Below are 20,297 nucleotides of genomic sequence, written 5' to 3' on the forward strand. Positions count from 1 at the left end.
GTGAGGTGAACCACCAGGAAGTGTAGAGGTGAGGTGAGGTGAACCACCAGGAGGTGTGGAGGTGAGGTGAGGTGAACCACCAGGAGGTGTGGAGGTGAGGTGAGGTGAACCACCAGGAGGTGTGAAGGTGAGGTGAGGTGAACCTCCAGGAGGTGTGGAGGTGAGGTGAGGTGAACCACTAGGAGGTGTGGAGGTGAGGTGAGTTGAACCACCAGGAGGTGTGGAGGTGAGGAGAGGTGAACCACCAGGCGGTGTGGAGGTGAGGTGAGGTGAACCACCAGGAGGTGTGGAGGTGAGGTGAGGTGAACCACCAGGAGGTGTGGAGGTGAGGTGAGGTGAACCACAAGGAGGTGTGGAGGTGAGGTGAAGTGAACCACCAGGAGGTGTGGAGGTGAGGTGAGTTGAACCACCAGGAGGTGTGGAGGTGAGGTGAGGTGAACCACCAGGCGGTGTGGAGGTGAGGTGAGGTGAACCACCAGGAGGTGTGGAGGTGAGGTGAGGTGAACCACCAGGAGGTGTGGAGGTGAGGTGAGGTGAACCACCAGGAGGTGTGGAGGTGAGGTGAGGTGAACCACCAGGAGGTGTGGAGGTGAGGTGAGGTGAACCACCAGGAGGTGTGGAGGTGAGGTGAGGTGAACCACCAGGAGGTGTAGGGGTGAGGTGAGGTGAACCACCTGGAGGTGTGGGGGTGAGGTGAGGTGAACCACCAGGAGGTGTGGAGGTGAGGTGAGGTGAATCACCAGGAGGTGTGGGGATGAGGTGAACCACCAGGAGGTGTGGAGGTGAGGTGAGGTGAACCACAGTCCTTCATTACTTTCTTAAGATAAACATAACTGAAGATCACTTTGAAATCATTTTAGGGGGGGTGGAGGGGGAATGGGAGGGGGGTGGAGGGGGAATGGGTGCGGGGTGGAGGGGGAATGGGAGGGGGGAGGTAAACAATGGTTTTTGATCATCTAATATTTTGCGTTGTTGATTCCACTTAAGGAATGACAGGACCCCCCCTCCCCTGCTGGAGCACTTGACACCACTTAGCCTCCACTTAATGAGCACTTTACATAATAGAGGAAATTTATATACCGGAGAAAATGATGGCATAGAGATTATATGAGGAATTATAATTATTTAAATCATTCTAATGACTACAGAATGGATGGTATTAGTAAATAAGGTTGCGGGGGGGGGGGAGAACTGTGTAGCAGTTATTACATAACATTGTAGATGGTGAAGTGTACTTAGCTCTGTGAAGACCTGTTTGTGTGCTCTCTGTGAATCTCAACCAGGATGCCCTCTTTTGAGCAACTTTACCAGCAGCTGAGAGAAGAGCTCAGAGTTGCTAAGATGGAGATACGGTGATTAACGGAGGAGAACAAGAGGATTCGTAGTAATCCTCCTGTTGTGAGTCCCCAGGTTAAGAGGAGAGCTTCGTCAGTGGCCGGGCAGCATGGAACCAAGCTGAAAATCAAGAAAACGGTTGGAGAGGCAGAAACAACTAGAAACCAGAAGTCTACCATGGAAACTTCCAACCCATTCTCGGTTCTACCTGACGAATGTGAGTGTTCTACTGGGAATGCCACAACGAGCACCAAAGAAGCATTGGCAGACGTGAGTGAGACATCCCTAGAAACCCAACGAAGACCATCGAGAACGTCTTGACGAATTCTACAAGTGGTGTAATGCTACCTGGCGAATGTGAGTCGACTACTCGGAGCATCACGACGGACGACGCCAAGGAAGGTAAAAACATTGTTGTTGTTGGGGATAGCCAGATTAGGTACATGGATAGGGCATTCTGCTTGAAGGATAGGAGTAGGAGGCAGAGAGTGTGTTTTCCTGGGGCTAGGATGAAGGATATTGTTAGCCGTCTGGATGACATCATGAGAGGTAATGGGAGCAATCCTATTATCTGTCTCAGTGCTGGAGGCAACGATGTTGGCAGATGTAGGAGTGAGGACCTGATTAGCAGGTATAGGTCAGCAATAGAGATAATTAGGAGGAAGGGTGGGAAACCTGTCATATGTGGCATTTTGCCAAGGAGAGGAGTTGGAAATGAATAGTTGTCCAGAGCAATTGGTGTCAATTGCTGGCTGGACAAATACTTTAAGGAAAATGCGGTAACATTCATTGACAACTGGGACCTCTTCTATGGCAGAAATGACATGTATGCCAGGGATGGTGTTCACTTATCAAGGTGTGGGGTGGGAGCACTGGCCAATGCAGTGGAGGGAGCTGTTAGGTCTTTAAACTAGGAATAGTTAGTGGTATGGGTTTTTGCGGGAAAACTGTGAAGTCGCAGTGTAGTAATATGAGTACTAGGAGAACTAGTAATAGGCAAAAAGAGGTGGATATTGGAAAGCCAGTGGCACTAATTGACAAGGACAGTAATAGGTTTAGTGGAATAACAGAAATGAGCAGGAAGGGTAAAGAGAGAGGGGGGTCTTTAAATATTTATTACACAAATAGTCGCAGTGCTAGGAATAAGATGAACGAGTTGAGACTAGTTGCTAGTGCAGGTAACATAGATGTATTTGCCATTACTGAGACGTGGTTTAATTCAAAAAGTCGGGACATGCCTGCAGAATGTCGCATTCAGGGTTTTAAATTGTTCCAAGTAGATAGAAGTGTCGGAAAGGGGGGTGGGGTGGCATTGTATGTCCGAGATCGCTTGAACTGTTGCATAAAAACGGGTATTAAGTCTGAAGTAACACATACAGTCTGTTTGGATAGAATTTTCAGAGGGGCATGAAAAACTGATTTTAGGAGTGATATACCGTCCCCCAAACTTCTTGGGATCTTAATACTTAGGAATTCTTCGCTTGCCTAATTCTTGGGCACGACCTACTTCCACATTGAACAAATGTGAAACGACCTATGACTGCTGCACCTCTCCTGCCATACGGTTAAAAACCTGCTTCTCCGCTGATATGCCGTATTCTATTCAAGATTGATGGACTGAACACATCGAATCAAGGTTGAGGGACTGATTACCTCATTCTCCTCCTGTTCTTCAAGTTTCTCCTACGTATGGACTGATGAAGCCACTGTGTGGCGAAACGTTTCCTCAATAAAGATACCCAAGATTGAACATTAAAATGGTATAAAATACCGACAGGTTGTTAGGTAAGACACATATGCAACAGTTAGGTATCTTTATTTCGAAACGTTTCGCCTACACAGTAGGCTTCTTCAGTCGAGTACAGAAAATTTGATAGAAGCAGAAGATACTTGAAGACGATGTAATCAGTCCATCACCCTTAAAGTTTTGAGGTGGTCAGTCCCTCAGTCTGGAGAAGAGCATTGTTCCATAGTATGAAACAATATGGAGATGAAGTGACAGGATGGAGCCTTATATAGCGCCAAGAGGTGAGACGTAGGTCACTAGAAGAGGTAAGAACTCAGATGTTGTGAGGTCAGGTCCCTCTCAAATCCAGCCGTTCTCACTAGTGGAAGTTGTCCAAGTTGATTGCAGGTCTGTACCAAGATACCCTTGTGTTGCAGTGTCTGACAGATTGAACATTAAAATGGTATAAAATACCGACAGGTTGTTAGGTGAGACACATATGCAACAGTTAGGTATCTTTATTTCGAAACGTTTCGCCTACACAGTAGGTTTCTTCAGTCGAGTACAGAAAATTTGATAGAAGCAGAAGATACTTGAAGACGATGTAATCAGTCCATCACCCTTAAAGTTTTGAGGTGGTCAGTCCCTCAGTCTGGAGAAGAGCAGGGTGATGGACTGATTACATCGTCTTCAAGTATCTTCTGCTTCTATCAACTTTTCTGTACTCGACTGAAGAAACCTACTGTGTAGGCGAAACGTTTCGAAATAAAGATACCTAACTGTTGCATATGTGTCTCACCTAACAACCTGTCGGTATTTTATACCATTTTAATGTTCAATCTGTCAGACACTGCAACACAAGGGTATCTTGGTACAGACCTGCAATCAACTTGGACAACTTCCACTAGTGAGAACGGCTGGATTTGAGAGGGACCTGACCTCACAACATCTGAGTTCTTACCTCTCCTAGTGACCTACGTCTCACCTCTTGGCGCTATATAAGGCTCCATCCTGTCACTTCATCTCCATATTGTTTCATACTATGGAACAATGCTCTTCTCCAGACTGAGGGACTGACCACCTCAAAACTTTAAGGGTGATGGACTGATTACATCGTCTTCAAGTATCTTCTGCTTCTATCAAATTTTCTGTACTCGACTGAAGAAGCCTACTGTGTAGGCGAAACGTTTCGAAATAAAGATACCTAACTGTTGCATATGTGTCTTACCTAACAACCTGTCGGTATTTTATACCATTTTAATGTTCAATCTTGGGTATCTTTATTGAGGAAACGTTTCGCCACACAGTGGCTTCATCAGTCCATACGTAGGAGAAACTTGAAGAACAGGAGGAGAATGAGGTAATCAGTCCCTCAACCTTGATTCGATGTGTTCAGTCCATCAATCTTGAATAGAATACGGCATATCAGCGGAGAAGCAGGTTTTTAACCGTATGGCAGGAGAGGTGCAGCAGTCATAGGTCGTTTCACATTTGTTCAATGTGGAAGTAGGTCGTGCCCAAGAATTAGGCAAGCGAAGAATTCCTAAGTATTAAGATCCCAAGAAGTTGCTGTGTCTGACAGATTTGTAGATGAATGGTTCAGAGAACCGACATGTTGATAAATTAGACACATGTGCAACTCTTGGGTATCTTTATTGAGGAAACGTTTCGCCACACAGTGGCTTCATCAGTCCATACGTAGGAGAGTTGCACATGTGTCTAATTTATCAACATGTCGGTTCTCTGAACCATTCATCTACAAATCTGTCAGACACTGCAACTTCTTGGGATCTTAATGCTTAGAAATTCTTCGCTTGCCTAATCCTTGGGCACGACCTACTTCCACATTGAACAAATGTGACACGACCTATGACTGCTGCACCTCTCCTGCCATACGGTTTATAAGCTGCTTCTCCGCTGATATGCCGTATTCTATTCAAGATTGATGGACTGAACACATCGACTCAAGGCTGAGGGACTGATTACCTCATTCTCCTCCTGTTCTTCAAGTTTCTCCTACGTATGGACTGATGAAGCCACTGTGTGGCGAAACGTTTCCTCAATAAAGATACCAAAGAGTTGCACATGTGTCTAATTTATCAAACAATATCATATTCCTTATCACTGTCAACTGCCTCAAATGTTCTATTGAAGAACGTCAGTAAGTTTGTCAGGCAGGAACGACCTCTCGTGAATCCATGCTGAGATTCATTTATCAAGTTATGCTCTTCAAGGTGACTTCTGATAATGTCAGCTATAATTGATTCTAATAACTTGCCCACTGTAGATGTCAGGCTTATTGGACGGTAATTTGAAGGAGTGGACTTATCCCCTGATTTGAATATAGGAACCACATTAGCCATCTTCCACAACTCTGGCACAACACTGGTATGGTAAGGATGGACGCATTGAATACACTCGTTATTTTGAAGATGTATGGTTCAGAGAACCGACATGTTGATAAATTAGACACATGTGCATCTCTTGGGTATCTTTATTGAGGAAACGTTTCGCCACACAGTGGCTTCATCAGTCCATACGTAGGAGAAACTTGAAGAACAGGAGGAGAATGAGGTAATCAGTTCCTCAACCTTGAGTCAATGTGTTCAGTCCATCAATCTTGAATAGACTTGATGGACTGAACACATTGACTCAAGGTTGAGGAACTGATTACCTCATTCTCTTCCTGTTCTTCAAGTTTCTCGTACGTATGGACTGATGAAGCCACTGTGTGGCGAAACGTTTCCTCAATAAAGATACCCAAGAGTTGCACACTCGTTAATGGCTGACTAAGCTCCATCTTGCATTCCTTAAGTACCCTTGAAAACAACTCATCGGGTCCCGGGGACTTATTTTGTTTCAGTTTGTCTATCTGTTTAATAACCATGTCCCTCGTGACAGTAATATTAGTTAACTTAAATTCATCAGGAACTAAATAATTGTTAATTACTGGAATCTCATTTACATCTTCCTGTGTAAAACTGACAAAAAATAGTCATTAAATAAGGAACACATTTCCAGTTCATTATCCGTCAGCTGTCCATTCCCAGTTTTCAGAGATCCTACTTTTTCCTTCACATTCGTCCTATACACTTGAAAGAACCCCTTTGGATTAGTCTTTGATTCATTAGCAACTCTAATTTCATAGTCACGTTTAGCCTTTCTAATCGCCTTTTTTACTTCTCTTTTAAGCTGAACATATTGGTCAGTAAGGTTAACCTCTCCTCTTCTGATGCGCCTATAAATTCCCCTTTTCTCCCCTAATAGATGCTTTAGCCTCATGTTAACCCATTTGGGATCGTTATTATTAGACCTAATTTCTCTCTGGGGAATGTATATACTCTGGGCACTGTGTACATTATTAAGAAAACAATCATAAAAGCAGATCCCTTCATATTCATAAGTATGATTATCGTCAATAAAATCATTAGCTAGATAACCCCAATCAAGATTAGACAGATGTTCCCTAAGTCCATTATAATCGGCAGAACGAAAATCAGGGATTTTTACTGTATTATCATTATTCTTGCATTCCCAATTAATGCTGAAAGTGATGGATTTGTGATCACTTGCGCCAAGCTCTTCAGTGATCTCCAGATTATTCACGAGTGTTTCTTTATTTGACAAGACTAGGTCTAGCAAATTATTACCCCTGGTAGGCTCAGTTACGCTCTGTTTCAGAAAACAGTCCTGAACTGTTTCCATAAAGTCACTGGACTCTAGATTACCTGTCAAAGAATTCCAGTCAATTTGACTAAAGTTAAAGTCCCCTACTATGACTATGTTACTGTGTCCAGAAGCCCTAACAATTTCGTCCCAAAGAAGTCTCCCTCTATCGTGATCCAAGCCTGGAGGTCGGTATATTACACCTAGAATTAGTTTTTCTTGACCCTCCACGAACTCTACCCAAACAGACTCCGTTACTGCTCCATCTATTTTTATACCTGTTTTTATGCAACAATTAATATTTTCTCGAACATACAATGCAACTCCTCCCCCCTTCCCATTACATCTATCCACATTGAACAACTTAAATCCCTGAATATTACACTCAGCAGTCATATCCCGGCTCTTTAAATCATACCACGTTTCAGTTAATGCAATGATATCAAAGTTCCCAGCACATGCTACCAAACGTAGTTCATTAATTTTATTTCTTGCACTTCGACTGTTAGCATAAAATACCATCATATGTTTTTTCTTCTGCACATTTTTCCTATTCATCTTTGTTTTTACACAGTTTCTGAAATTATCATTACCCAGAGTTACTCCATGACAGTTACTATTAAGATTCTTAATATCAGAGCATAAGTCAATATATCCATACTCATTATTTATCATTTCTAAACCCATACCTCTAACTAATCCTAGTTTAAAGTCCTAACAACCTCCTCAACTGAGTTAGCAAGAAAACCCACACCTGCCCTGGATAAGTGAACCCCATCCCTGGCATACATGTCATTTCGGCCATAGAAGTTGTCCCAGTTGTCAATGAATGGTACTGCAATATCCTTACAGTGTTTATCCAGCCAGCAATTAATACCAATTGCTCTGGACAACCATTCATTACCAACACCTCTTCTTGGCAAAATGCCACATATAACAGGGCGCCCCCCCCCTTCTTCCTAATTATGTCTATAGCTGTCCTGAACTTTCTAACTAAATCCTCACTTCTACGCTTGCCTACATCATTGCCTCCAGCACTGAGGCAAATAATAGGATTGATCCCATTACCGTTCATGATGTTGTCAAGCCGGCTAACAATGTCCTCCATCCCAGCCCCAGGAAAGCAAACCCTTTGTCTCCTACTCCTGTCCTTCAAGCAGAATGCCCTATCCATGTATCTAACCTGGCTATCACCAACAACAACAATATTCTTACCTTCCTTGCTGTCGTTCGTCGAGACGGTCCCAGTAGTCGACTCACATTCGTCGGGTAGCACCGAGAATGCGTTGGAGGTTTCCACAAGAGTTTCCACAGCAGTCTCTTTCTTCTTCATCGTTTCTGGCTTTCCATTCGTCTTCTTGATCGTCAACTTCGTCGTCCCCTGCTGTCCAGCCACTGACCACGATCCCTTCTTGACCTGAGGACTCGAAACAGGAGGACTACTACGTATCCTCTTGTTTTCCTCGGTCAATCGCCGTATCTCCATCTTTGCTACCTTCAATTCTTCCTTAAGCTGCTGGTAAAGTTGCTCGATGGAGGGCATCTTGGTTCAGTCCATGGGAAGCACACAAGACACTTCTTCACAGAGTTAAGTACAGGTCACCACAGTTAAGTACAGGTCACCACTGAATATTATTAGTGTCTTCCTGTGTAAAAACCGAGAGAAAATAATTATTTAAAATCGAAAACATTTCATTCTCTTTGTCAGTAAGATGCTCATAGTTATTTTTAAGGGGACCTATCTTATCTCTGTTTTTTGCTCTATATACCTGGAAAAAACTTTTTGGGTTAGTTTTAGAATCCCTAGCAACTTTAATTTCATAGTCCCTTTTAGCTTTTCTTATCCCCTTTTTAATGTCCCTCTTAATGTCAATATACTGATTCATAAGATGACCCTCGCCTCTTTTGATACGCCTATAAATTGAACATTAAAATAGTATAAAATACCGACAGGTTGTTAGGTAAGACACATATGCAACAGTTAGGTATCTTTATTTCGAAACGTTTCGCCTACACAGTAGGCTTCTTCAGTCGAGTACAGAAAAGTTGATAGAAGCAGAAGATACTTGAAGACGATATAATCAGTCCATCACCCTTAAAGTTTTGAGGTGGTCAGTCCCTCAGTCTGGAGAAGAGCATTGTTCCATAGTATGAAACAATATGGAGATGAAGTGACAGGATGGAGCCTTATATAGCGCCAGGAGGTGAGACGTAGGTCACTAGTAGAACGCGGATGTTGGGAGGCCAGGTCCCTCTCAAATCCAGCTGTTCTCACTAGTACAGGTTGTCGAAGTTGATTGCAGGTCTGTACCAAGATACCCTTGTGTTGCAGTGTCTGACAGATTGAACATTAAAATGGTACTCGACTGAAGAAGCCTACTGTGTAGGCGATACGTTTCGAAATAAAGATACTTAACTGTTGCATATGTGTCTTACCTAACACGCCTATAAATTCCTTTCTTATGCCCCAGTAGATATTTCAGCCTATTATTCATCCATTTTGGGTCATTTCTATTTGATCTAATTTCTTTATAAGGGATAAAAGTTCTTTGAGCAGCATGTATAGTGTTCAGAAAACTGTCATATTGATAGCTCTCTTCGTTACCCCAGTCAACAGATGATAAGTGTTCTGTAAGCCCATCGTAATCTGCTAAGCGAAAATCTGGGACCGTTACTGAGTTATCCCTACTATCATACTTCCATTCAATGCTAAATGTAATTGATTTGTGGTCACTAGCACCCAGTTCCTCTGAAACTTCTAAATTATTAACAAGGGATTCATTGTTTGCCAGAACTAAGTCAAGTAGGTTATTACCCCTTGTAGGTTCAGTCACAAACTGCTTCAAAAAACAATCCTGAACTACTTCTAAGAAGTCGTATGATTCTAAATTCCCAGTCAAGAAATTCCAATCAATATGACTAAAGTTAAAGTCTCCTAGAATTACTACATTATCGTGCCTTGTGGCCCTAACAATTTCCTCCCATAGTAGTCTCCCCTGGTCCCTATCTAAATTTGGGGGACGGTATATCACACCTTGTTGCAACCTCTGAATGGGCTGCAATGATTATTATGTATATATATAATTATTACTTTTTCATATAATTTTATATTGCTTGTATTTGCGATAATAGCTAAATCGTAAATGTATTATTTTATATTGTTATTTGACTTGTTAGGTAGGATGTAACATAATATGTGCTCAGTTCAAGTCTTGATTGTCTAACTACTGTAATTATCGCTCCTTGCTCGTTACTCTGCTGGCTTCTGAGCTGCAGTTGTCCACATAGCTATCACGTGACCGAGGGGGGGGTGTCCTCACCTCGCTTGAAGTATTCAGTCTGCTCAAGACTCTCTTGGTGGTTGGACAGATTGTCTGTCTCATTATTCTTGTTAGTTCTGTAGAACTCTGTTCACAGAACATTGTATAGACTTAGTGATTTTCGACGTTGTATTGAGGTTGTGTGTCTCATAGACACTCTGAGTAACTCAGGTCCTGAACTGTAACTTCTCACTAAATTTGTACTGGTTTCTGTGTATTATCACAGTCGGGGATTTTCCTATGCTGAAATTAGATTCAGTAGTATGGGAGTTTTGTGACTTTTGTGGAGGATCTGCAGATGGTCCCTACTTAGTGTCGTTATATTATCTCCTTGTCCTGATTGTGTCGCAGTTGCTTGTTGTATTGCTATTGGGCTTAGCATTTTTTTATTGTTCAAGCAGACTGTTCTAGTTGTCAGTTGGTCAAGAAGTTAGTTTATTTGAGGACTTTGTCAGTCACTTGTTTAAGTCTAGTCGAGTCGTGAGACATAGCGAACTACTTAGAGCACTTACACACATACACACTTACTTGTACATATTTGTAATATCTTTTTAAATGTTAGTGTACCAGACGGTACTTAAGAATTATAAATGTGATATGTGCTTTCAACACAATAATACTGTAAATGAGAGAAGTGATATTATTTTGATTATTGTGATTAATTTAATTTAATTTAATTTGATAATATACCTCTGGACTTAATAAATTTATTAAATTTTAATTTCTCTAGTTAGTATCCTACCAGTTGTAATCCTGAAGCACTGTTGAATAATACTGAATTCTAATGGATAATTGGACAAGGATACTGAATACTTGTTACGAAAACCCAGTAACAGGCTGGATGCTAGAAGGGCAGTCCTTTCTAGTATTCACTGGAGATCTCTAAGCTTTTAGAATCGCGTTTTTTGTAACAAATGGGGGCCTGTCTGGGAGGCTCTTGATCCAATGTGTTGGAGAAATTGTCCAGTTTGACATACTAGTAACTCTATGATCAAACACTTTGAGTACTTTCCTAATCTGAAGACTTTGAGTTTAGTCTTGTACAACATGCCAGGTGGATGTATGTACTTGACTGAGTCTCTTGATCCAAGGAGATGGAAATGCTGTTTATGAGTTCTAGCTCTAAGACAACCAACACTAAAATTCCTATTAGGATTATAGTTTCGCATAATCACTCTCTCGTAGTACAATTATTTTCGTGATGTATGCCAAAGTGAAACAGTTAATTGATACTCTGACTTTGTCTGAGTTGATTATTATTATTATAATCAAGGGGGAAGCGCTAAACCCGGAAGATTATACAGCGCCTGGGGGGGGGGATGTGGAAGGCATTCAGGCTTAATTCGGGGAACTGGAGCAAAGATCCAAGTCCCTAAATCAAGAGCCCCTCACCAACATCAAGGAACCTTCCTTGAGGGGTTGTCTGAGTTGAGTACATTAAAACTTCAGACGTGTTGGCAAGTAGCCAAATATCTCGGTGTGACGTATAACAGGAATTACACCGCAGAAATTGTCAGAGCATTAATTAAAGATATATTGTTTCCTGCTCATACAGATATGTCTGATTATGATTCAGATTCAGAAAGTCTAGTGTCACAATTAGGAGGTATGACTCTATTTGATGAAGAAGAAAGCAACTAAGGCAGAAGTGTCTGAGCCTAATGAACCTCCGCTCACGCCTTCCCTCACTGACACAATAGTACAGAGTGTAGCTGGTTGGATGACTCAGCCTAATACTAGTACAGTGTATGCTACACCTGTATCTACTTATCCTAGACCATATCTAGATTCTCTAGAGACGCCTGAACGAGGTGCCCGACCTAAGGACCGTCCAGAAAGACATGTTAATTTCCCTACTCCTCCATTACCCATTGGTCCTATCTCTCAGGAACAGTTTGAGAGGTTTGAATGCCTCATTATGTTGCAGACTGCACAAATAGATGCACAGAGGAAATTGAATGAAGAAGATTTCCAAAGAGAAAATGTTCGTCTGGGAAGACAACAGACTGATAGATCACAGGACACATTTAATGTGCAGAAAGCTGCATCCATGGTTCCTAAGTTTTTTTAAAGTGACTTAGACACCTATTTTGATGTGTTTGAGAACCAGGCACGTGCTATGAACTGGCCACGTAAGCACTGGGCAACATTGTTGCATACAGCGTTGACAGGAAGAGCTCAAACTTGTACTGCTGCTTTACCATTTGCCAAGTACATTAGTTATGACGCTGTCAAACAAACTTTTCTAGAGACATATAACTTGTTACCTGTAAGTTATCAAAGAGCATTTCGTACGTTACAACGACGACAAGATCAAACTTGTGTAGAATTTGCTCGTGAGAAAAAAGTTGCTTTTGAGAGATGGTCTAGAGCTGCCAAGTGTAACAACTACGACAGCCTTGTTCAGTTGTTACTACACGAAGAGTTTAACAACTGTATGCCTGCTGACATACAAGAATATCTGATCGATCATACTACCTCGGATATTCTGGAAACTGCAGCATTAGCAGACAATTACGAGATTTCTCACAAACTTGTACGTACTAAAACACAAAGAAACAAGGTAACTAAAAATTGTCCTAGAAGTTGGCAACCTAAATCAGCTGCTCATTGCCGGCCTGATGTACCTGCTACTGTAACTTCTCGTACCTTTACCAGGAAAACTCACAATCCTGAATCTGTCTCTGTGGCTAGACAGAAATCTGATATCGAGAAGAAGAAAGTTAAATGTAACTATTGTAACAGAAAAGGACATGCTAGAGAGTATTGCTATAAGTTAGAAAGAGATACGAGAGACAGTCGTGTGGCTGGCGCCCCCACTCAAGTCATATCCTCTTCCGAGCAACAAAGGCACCAAAATCCTAGTAATACCTCTGATCCTACTGTTTTAGATAATGTTACTCAGGATAGATGACTAGCGTCAGAAAGTGTATCTGACGAAAAGATTCGTTCAGCGATGAGTCCTTACTTTTCAAGAGGTAGAATAGGATTTGACGAATCACATTTAACTGAGATAATTACTTTCAGAGACACTGGCAGTTATCTCACGTTATTAAGAGAAGATGTACTGCCCATAACTGACGATACCTATTGCAAGATAGATGTATTGTTAGAAGCCTATGGAGGGGCTGTTATAAAAGTGCCTCTGCACAAAGTTTATATTCAAACAAGCTATTATACTGGTTATATTTCAGTGGGTATATCCAGTGGTGTATTTCCCATCAGGTCAGTGGACTTGTTGATAGGGAACGATATCCTTCATGCTGGTATATGTAAAGAACCACTTGTGATTGATAATAACACTGATGATAATTATGCCATTGAAGCTTGTAGAGAGAAACCTATTTTATTTCCTCTCAGCACAATTACTAGAGCTATGTCAAAGATTCAACAACCATCCTTGTCTCCTGTTGAGTTAGTGGATGACAATGATTTGGGGTTGAATATGTTGTTTAGTGATGCTCTGCGCCCCGGATCATTAACACTGACTCCCCCCGGTCATCAACCTAGTCAAGACACAACTGACGTTAAATTTCTTACTCATGATGATTTAATCAAGGATCAGTTTGTTGATCAGTCACTGGAAAGACTGAGAGATATAGCAGTTACTGAGAGTGAAGCAAAGGATCTCCATAATTGTTACTATTATAGTAACGGTGTACTGATGGAGAAAAATACATGTAAGTTGTCAGCTGATAGTGTTTCCACCACAGTCAAGCATCTCGTAGTGTTACCAGTTACATTTCGTGAACAAGCCATTGATTTTGCTCACAATAGTGCCATAGGAGGACATTTGGGTGTCAAGAAGACACTCGGTAAACTGGCAAAACATTTTACTTGGCCAAAGATGAAGGAAACAGTAGCTGATCATGTGCGACGTTGCCACGTGTGTCAAGTGACAGGCAAGCCAGCATACACACCTAAACCTACACCTCTCGCTGTGTTCATTAGTAGCAAAGTTCAGTTCATCTGGACTAGTGATTGTTCAGACTCGTTTAAAAGGTTGAAACGCTTGTTATCCTCTGCTCCTGTGTTTAAAAGTCCTAATTTTAATCTTCCCTTCTTTTTACATATAGATGCGAGTGGTTATGCAGTGGGTGCTGTGCTGCTCCAACAGTCAACATCCACTGATATTCTCCATCCTATATGTTACTATTCATCTAAGCTCAAACGACACCAGAAAAATTATGCCACTATTGAGAAAGAGGCTCTAGCTCTTGTGGTGTCCTTGGAACATTTTGACGAGTATTTGGGCACTTCCCCATTTAAAATTTACGTAATTTTATGCCCAAATACCTTTTGTTACTTGCTATGTCAAATTCAGTAAAGTAACTTAATCCCTCCAGCCCATATTAACTATATATACTCATGTCTAATTAATCTATTTATATATTCACAGTATTGATGTGTATGAGGAGGAGACATAAGCTGAGTGTTGAGTGGGTAGTGTGGTGTGGGCGATGGTACTGCGTGACGCAACACTGTCCTGCCGCAGACCCCTCCCTCACTACACACCTTAAGCTGTTTCATACTCAGATGTTCATACTGCCTCGCATTCCACAACCACTACTTAAGAGTGGAATGCAGTCTCCTCTATGATCGAGCCTCAAAGTGCCCTGCTCGTCTGCACTATCCTGTCTCTACACTGATGTACATAACCACGAGTATGCAGAGATACGATACTGTGTACTGCCCTAGTACTAGGGGCATATCCTAGTGACGGACGCTGTGAAATTGTAGAGGTGCTTGGCACGAGAGTGACTCTGATTAATTTTTATATTATATTGTTAGTAATGTAACCTGAGTAATCAGTAATAATGTGAGACATTAATGCAACTCCTAGTGCGACCGTCTGTCGTGTTTGGGGGGGGGGGGGTGTTGCAACCCCTGAATGGGCTGCAGTGATTATTATGTATATATGTAATTATTACTTTTTCATATAATTTTATATTGCTTGTATTTGCGATAATAGCTAAATCGTAAATGTATTGCATTATATTGTTATTTGACTTGTTAGGTAGGATGTAACATAATATGTGCTCAGTTCAAGTCTTGATTGTCTAACTACTGTAATTATCGCTCCTTGCTCGTTACTCTGCCGGCTTCTGAGCTGCAGTTGTCCACGTAGCTATCACGTGATCGAGGGGGAAGGGTGTCCTCACCTCGCTTGAAGTATTCAGTCTGCTCAAGACTCTCTTGGTGGTTGGACAGATTGTCTGTCTCATTATTCTTGTTAGTTCTGTAGAACTCTGTTCACAGAACATTGTATAGACTTAGTGATTTTCGACGTTGTATTGAGGTTGTGTCTCATAGACACTCTGAGTAACTTAGGTCCTGAACTGTAACTTCTCACTAAATTTGTACTGGTTTCTGTGTATTATCACAGTCGGGGATTTTCCTATGCTGAAATTAGATTCAGTAGTATGGGAGTTTTGTGACTTTTGTGGAGGATCTGCAGATGGTCCCTACTTAGTGTCGTTATATTATCTCCTTGTCCTGATTGTGTTGCAGTTGCTTGTTGTATTGCTATTGGGCTTAGCATTCTTTTTATTGTTCAAGCAGACTGTTCTAGTTGCCAGTTGGTCAAGAAGTTAGTTTATTTGAGGACTTTGTCAGTCACTTGTTTAATTATTTGATTACCACTATTTGATTACCACAATTATTTGATTACCACTATATTGTTCACCACAACTTATATTAGTCCCTTTTATATTATAATTTTATATTATAATTCTAACTTTAAAGAATTACCATTAAAGTACTACCTACTATCATATTCCCAAGCTCCATTATTTGATCATCACTTTATTTGTTCACCACAAATTATTTTAGTCCCTTTTATATTGTCTCCTTTGTTTTAGCTTTAAAAAACTACCTTAGCTCATTATTTTTACATTTGTTAAATAATTCAGGTGCTATTTTTTTTAGCTTTAGAATATTTACTTTATTTTTTACTTAATTCTAACTATAGATTCACTACAAATCTTATGATTACAAGCATTGATCCTGATACCAACCTCTTATTTAATGACTTAAATGATTCAAACAATTACTGTAATTACTACACAGCAGAACAATCAAAGGCACTTCTCAGAGCTAACAACAACATAACTATCTTTAACTACAATATCAGATCTTTAAGCAAGCATTATGATGACCTCCTAGCATTACTAAATTCCTTGCATGCCAGTATGTCCATCATTACACTAACTCAAACCTGGCTAAAGCCTGATACTACAGATGTCTATGCCATTCCTGGTTACACAGCCATACACAACTGTAGGCCAGACCAACAAGGGGGTGGCACTGCTATATACTACTCAGACCAACTAGAATGTATCACTAATACTTGCACAAGAGATGAACATGGGGAATATATAATAGTTAAATTCAAATCCAAATACCTACAAAAACCTCTCACAGTGATAAACATCTACAGAGTTCCACAATCAAACATTAGCCAATTTAGTCAAAACCTAGGAAGTATGATAACTGATGCACGCTTGAACAAAGATCACTTACTACTCTCAGGTGACTTCAATATAAATCTCCTGCAAGACCAGGACCCACACGTTACTGAATTCACAAACACAATGAGTAACTGCATGTTGCTACCAACAGTAACAAAACCTACAAGAGTTACAGAGACTAGTGTTTCCCTACTTGACCACATCTGGACCAACACCATATCCCCTTTAAAATCAGGCATAATTACAGATAATACCACAGACCACTACCCTACCTTCCTCATAACAACTCTTGGTAAAATACCCCAAGACACTACTAAAGTCACCTTCAGACTTCACAATGAGGCAGCCATTAATAACTTCACAACAGCAGTAACAAACATTGACTGGCACACTGAGCTAGAAATCTATACAGATATTGACGAATGTTTTAATAATTTTCTAAAAAAGACCCAATACCTTTATAACAAGCACCAGGCCCGGTGGCCTGGTGGCTAAAGCTCCCGCTTCACACACGGAGGGCCCGGGTTCGATTCCCGGCGGGTGGAAAGATTTCGACACGTTTCCTTACACCTGTTGTCCTGTTCACCTAGCAGCAAATAGGTACCTGGGTGTTAGTCGACTGGTGTGGGTCGCATTCTGGGGGACAAGATTGAGGACCCCAATGGAAATAAGTTAGACAGTCCTCGATGATGCACTGACTTTCTTGGGTTATCCTGGGTGGCTAACCCTCCGGGGTTAAAAATCCGAACGAAATCTTATCTTATCTCTTATCTTATGACAGCTAAGAGACTGAACAGTCCCTGGCTAACACCCAGCATTCTCAAATCCATAAATACAAAACACCGATATGAAAAACAGTACAGAATGGGTCACATAACCAGAGACCAAACAAAACGTTACTCGTCAATCCTAACCAGCCTGATAAGAAGGGCAAAAAAATTGTATTATGAGAACAGATTATCCAACTTACGAGGTGATATAAAAAAGACCTGGAAGACCCTATCAGAAATTCTGGGAACAAAAAAGATATCACGACATAGCGAAATAAAATTAGCAAAATTAGATGAACCCCAACTCCCACCAACAGAAACAGCAAACAGACTCAATGATTTCTTCTCCACTATAGGTCAAAACCTTGCCAATAAAATCCCAAGCTCAGATACCCCACCAAATGACTACCTCACTGGCAACTACCCGAACACACTGTTCCTAGCTCCGACTAACCCATACGAAGTCTCCCTTATTATCAACGCACTGAAAAACAAGGCAGGAGATTTAAATACCTTACCACCCTTTATATACAAAAAAGCGTCACAAGTACTATCACCAATCATTGCAACACTCTTTAACAAATCCATTGAATCCTCCACCTTCCCTACAGTTCTCAAAATAGCAAGGGTCACCCCGATCCATAAAGGAGGAGACCAAACAGAGTTGAATAACTATAGGCCAATATCCAATTTACACCCTCTCTCAAAAATCTTCAAAAAATTAATTCATAAACGAATCTACTCCTACCTCATCTCCCAAAACATTCTCAACCCCTGCCAATTTGGATTCAGGCCTAATAAAAATACTAATGATGCTATTATACACATGCTAGAACATATATACACTGCAATAGAGAAAAAAGAAGTCCCACTGGGGATCTTCATTGACTTACGTAAAGCTTTTGATACAGTTGACCATTACTTGCTCCACGTAAAATTGTCACACTACGGTATTAGAGGGCACTCCCTCAACTACCTCAAGTCTTACTTCAGCAACAGAAGCCAATATGTGTACGCAAATGGGGCAAACTCTTCTGCACAACCAATTACAGTTGGTGTCCCACAGGGAAGTGTCCATGGCCCTCTTCTCTTTCTCCTATACATAAATGACCTACCAAATGCTTCGCAATTACTCAAACCCACACTTTTTGCAAATGACACTACATACGTCTTCTCTCACCCGAGCCCAGTCACGCTAGCCAATACTGTAAACACCGAATTACAGAAAATATCTACCTGGATGAGGACTAACAAACTTACACTAAACATTGACAAAACCTACTTCATTTAGTTTGGTAACAGAGCTGCAGATGTACCTCTTAACATAACAATAAACGGATCACCTATCACAAAGCTAACAGAGGGAAAATTCCTAGGAATCCACCTCGATAATAGACTCAAATTTCATACACATATACAACAAATTTCTAAGAAAATTTTCAAGACTGTAGGCATACTATCGAAGATACGGTACTATGTTCCACAGTCAGCCCTCCTGGCCCTTTATCACTCTCTTATTTACCTCTATCTCACCTATGGAATTTGTGCATGGGGCTCAACAACAATTAACCATCTCAGACCACTAATTACCCAACAAAAGGCTGCAGTTAGAATGATAACAAATTCTCACTACAGGCAATACACTCCACCAATATTCAAAACACTCAACCTACTCACCATACAAAACATCCATACTTATTACTGCACCTATTACATACATAGAACACTTAACTCTGATATTAACCCTCCCCTCAAACATCTCCTTGCCAACCTCAACAGAACACATGACCATAACACAAGGCACAGATCACTCTTTGATGTTCCTCGTGTCCATCTCACGCTATGCAAAAACTCAATGCACATAAAAGGCCCTAAAATCTGGAATTCATTACCTGTAAATATAAAAGAAACACTACCTGTTTATAAATTCAAGTCTCTTCTCAAAGATCACTTACTCACTCAAAACCAAATAAATACTGAATAACTGAACCTTATAAATTGTATATCCTATATGTTACTCACAATTATATCACACAAATGTTAAACCTAGGACCCAATCTAACTTTATTATTTTTTTAAATACACTACCTAACAGAATACTCCATTCGACTGAATGTACAACAATGCAAGCAACCATATGACCTGTCTTTGTAATACTCATTTGTGCTTTATAGTTATCTGTTTACAATGATGTTTTATCACTGATTTCATCATTGCTTAGTTAATCTTAAGTTAATTTTAAGCCAGCCCGTAATGCTATGCATATAAGTGGCTTTGGCATGCTGCTCTTACCTGTATTTTTTGTACCTCTGTATGTATGCTTAAATTACTTAATAAAAAACAAAAAAAAAGTCTAGTCGAGTCGTGAGACATAGCGAACTACTTAGAGCACTTACACACATACACACTTACTTGTACATATTTGTAATATCTTTTTAAATGTTAGTGTACCAGACGGTACTTAAGAATTATAAATGTGATATGTGCTTTCAACACAATAATACTGTAAATGAGAGAAGTGATATTATTTTGATTATTGTGATTAATTTAATTTAATTTAATTTGATAATATACCTCTAGACTTAATAAATTTATTAAATTTTAATTTCTCTAGTTAGTAGCCTACCAGTTGTAATCCTGAAGCACTATTGAATAATACTGAATTCTAATGGATAATTGGACAAGGATACTGACTACTTGTTACGAAAACCCAGTAACAGGCTGGATGCTAGAAGGGCAGTCCTTTCTAGTATTCACTGGAGATCTCTAAGCTTTTAGAATCGCGTTTTTTGTAACACACCTAAAATTAATTTTTCATGCCCCTCTGAAAATTCTATCCAAACAGACTCTGTATGTGTTACTTCAGACTTAATACCCGTTTTTATGCAACAGTTAAGCGATCTCGGACATACAATGCCACCCCACCCCCCTTCCCGACACTTCTATCTACTTGGAACAATTTAAAACCCTGAATGTGACATTCTGCAGGCATGTCCCGACTTTTTGAATT

General features: G+C 40.6%; 1 protein-coding gene across 1 annotated transcript in view; it reads left to right on the forward strand.

Moving 5' to 3' along the window:
* Positions 1–17,765, forward strand: part of LOC138852724 (uncharacterized) — a 209,898-nt gene extending 192,133 nt beyond the window's left edge. The window contains exon 2 of the mRNA XM_070085209.1: positions 14,447–17,765. Coding sequence (XP_069941310.1) covers positions 16,035–17,012 — 978 coding nt within the window. The 5' untranslated portion in view covers positions 14,447–16,034 and the 3' untranslated portion in view covers positions 17,013–17,765. The remainder of the gene's footprint in view (positions 1–14,446) is intronic.
* The last annotated feature ends 2,532 nt before the right edge of the window (positions 17,766–20,297 follow it).

Source organism: Cherax quadricarinatus, chromosome 15 (genome assembly GCF_038502225.1).
Source record: "Cherax quadricarinatus isolate ZL_2023a chromosome 15, ASM3850222v1, whole genome shotgun sequence".
NCBI classification, from domain to species: domain Eukaryota; kingdom Metazoa; phylum Arthropoda; class Malacostraca; order Decapoda; family Parastacidae; genus Cherax; species Cherax quadricarinatus.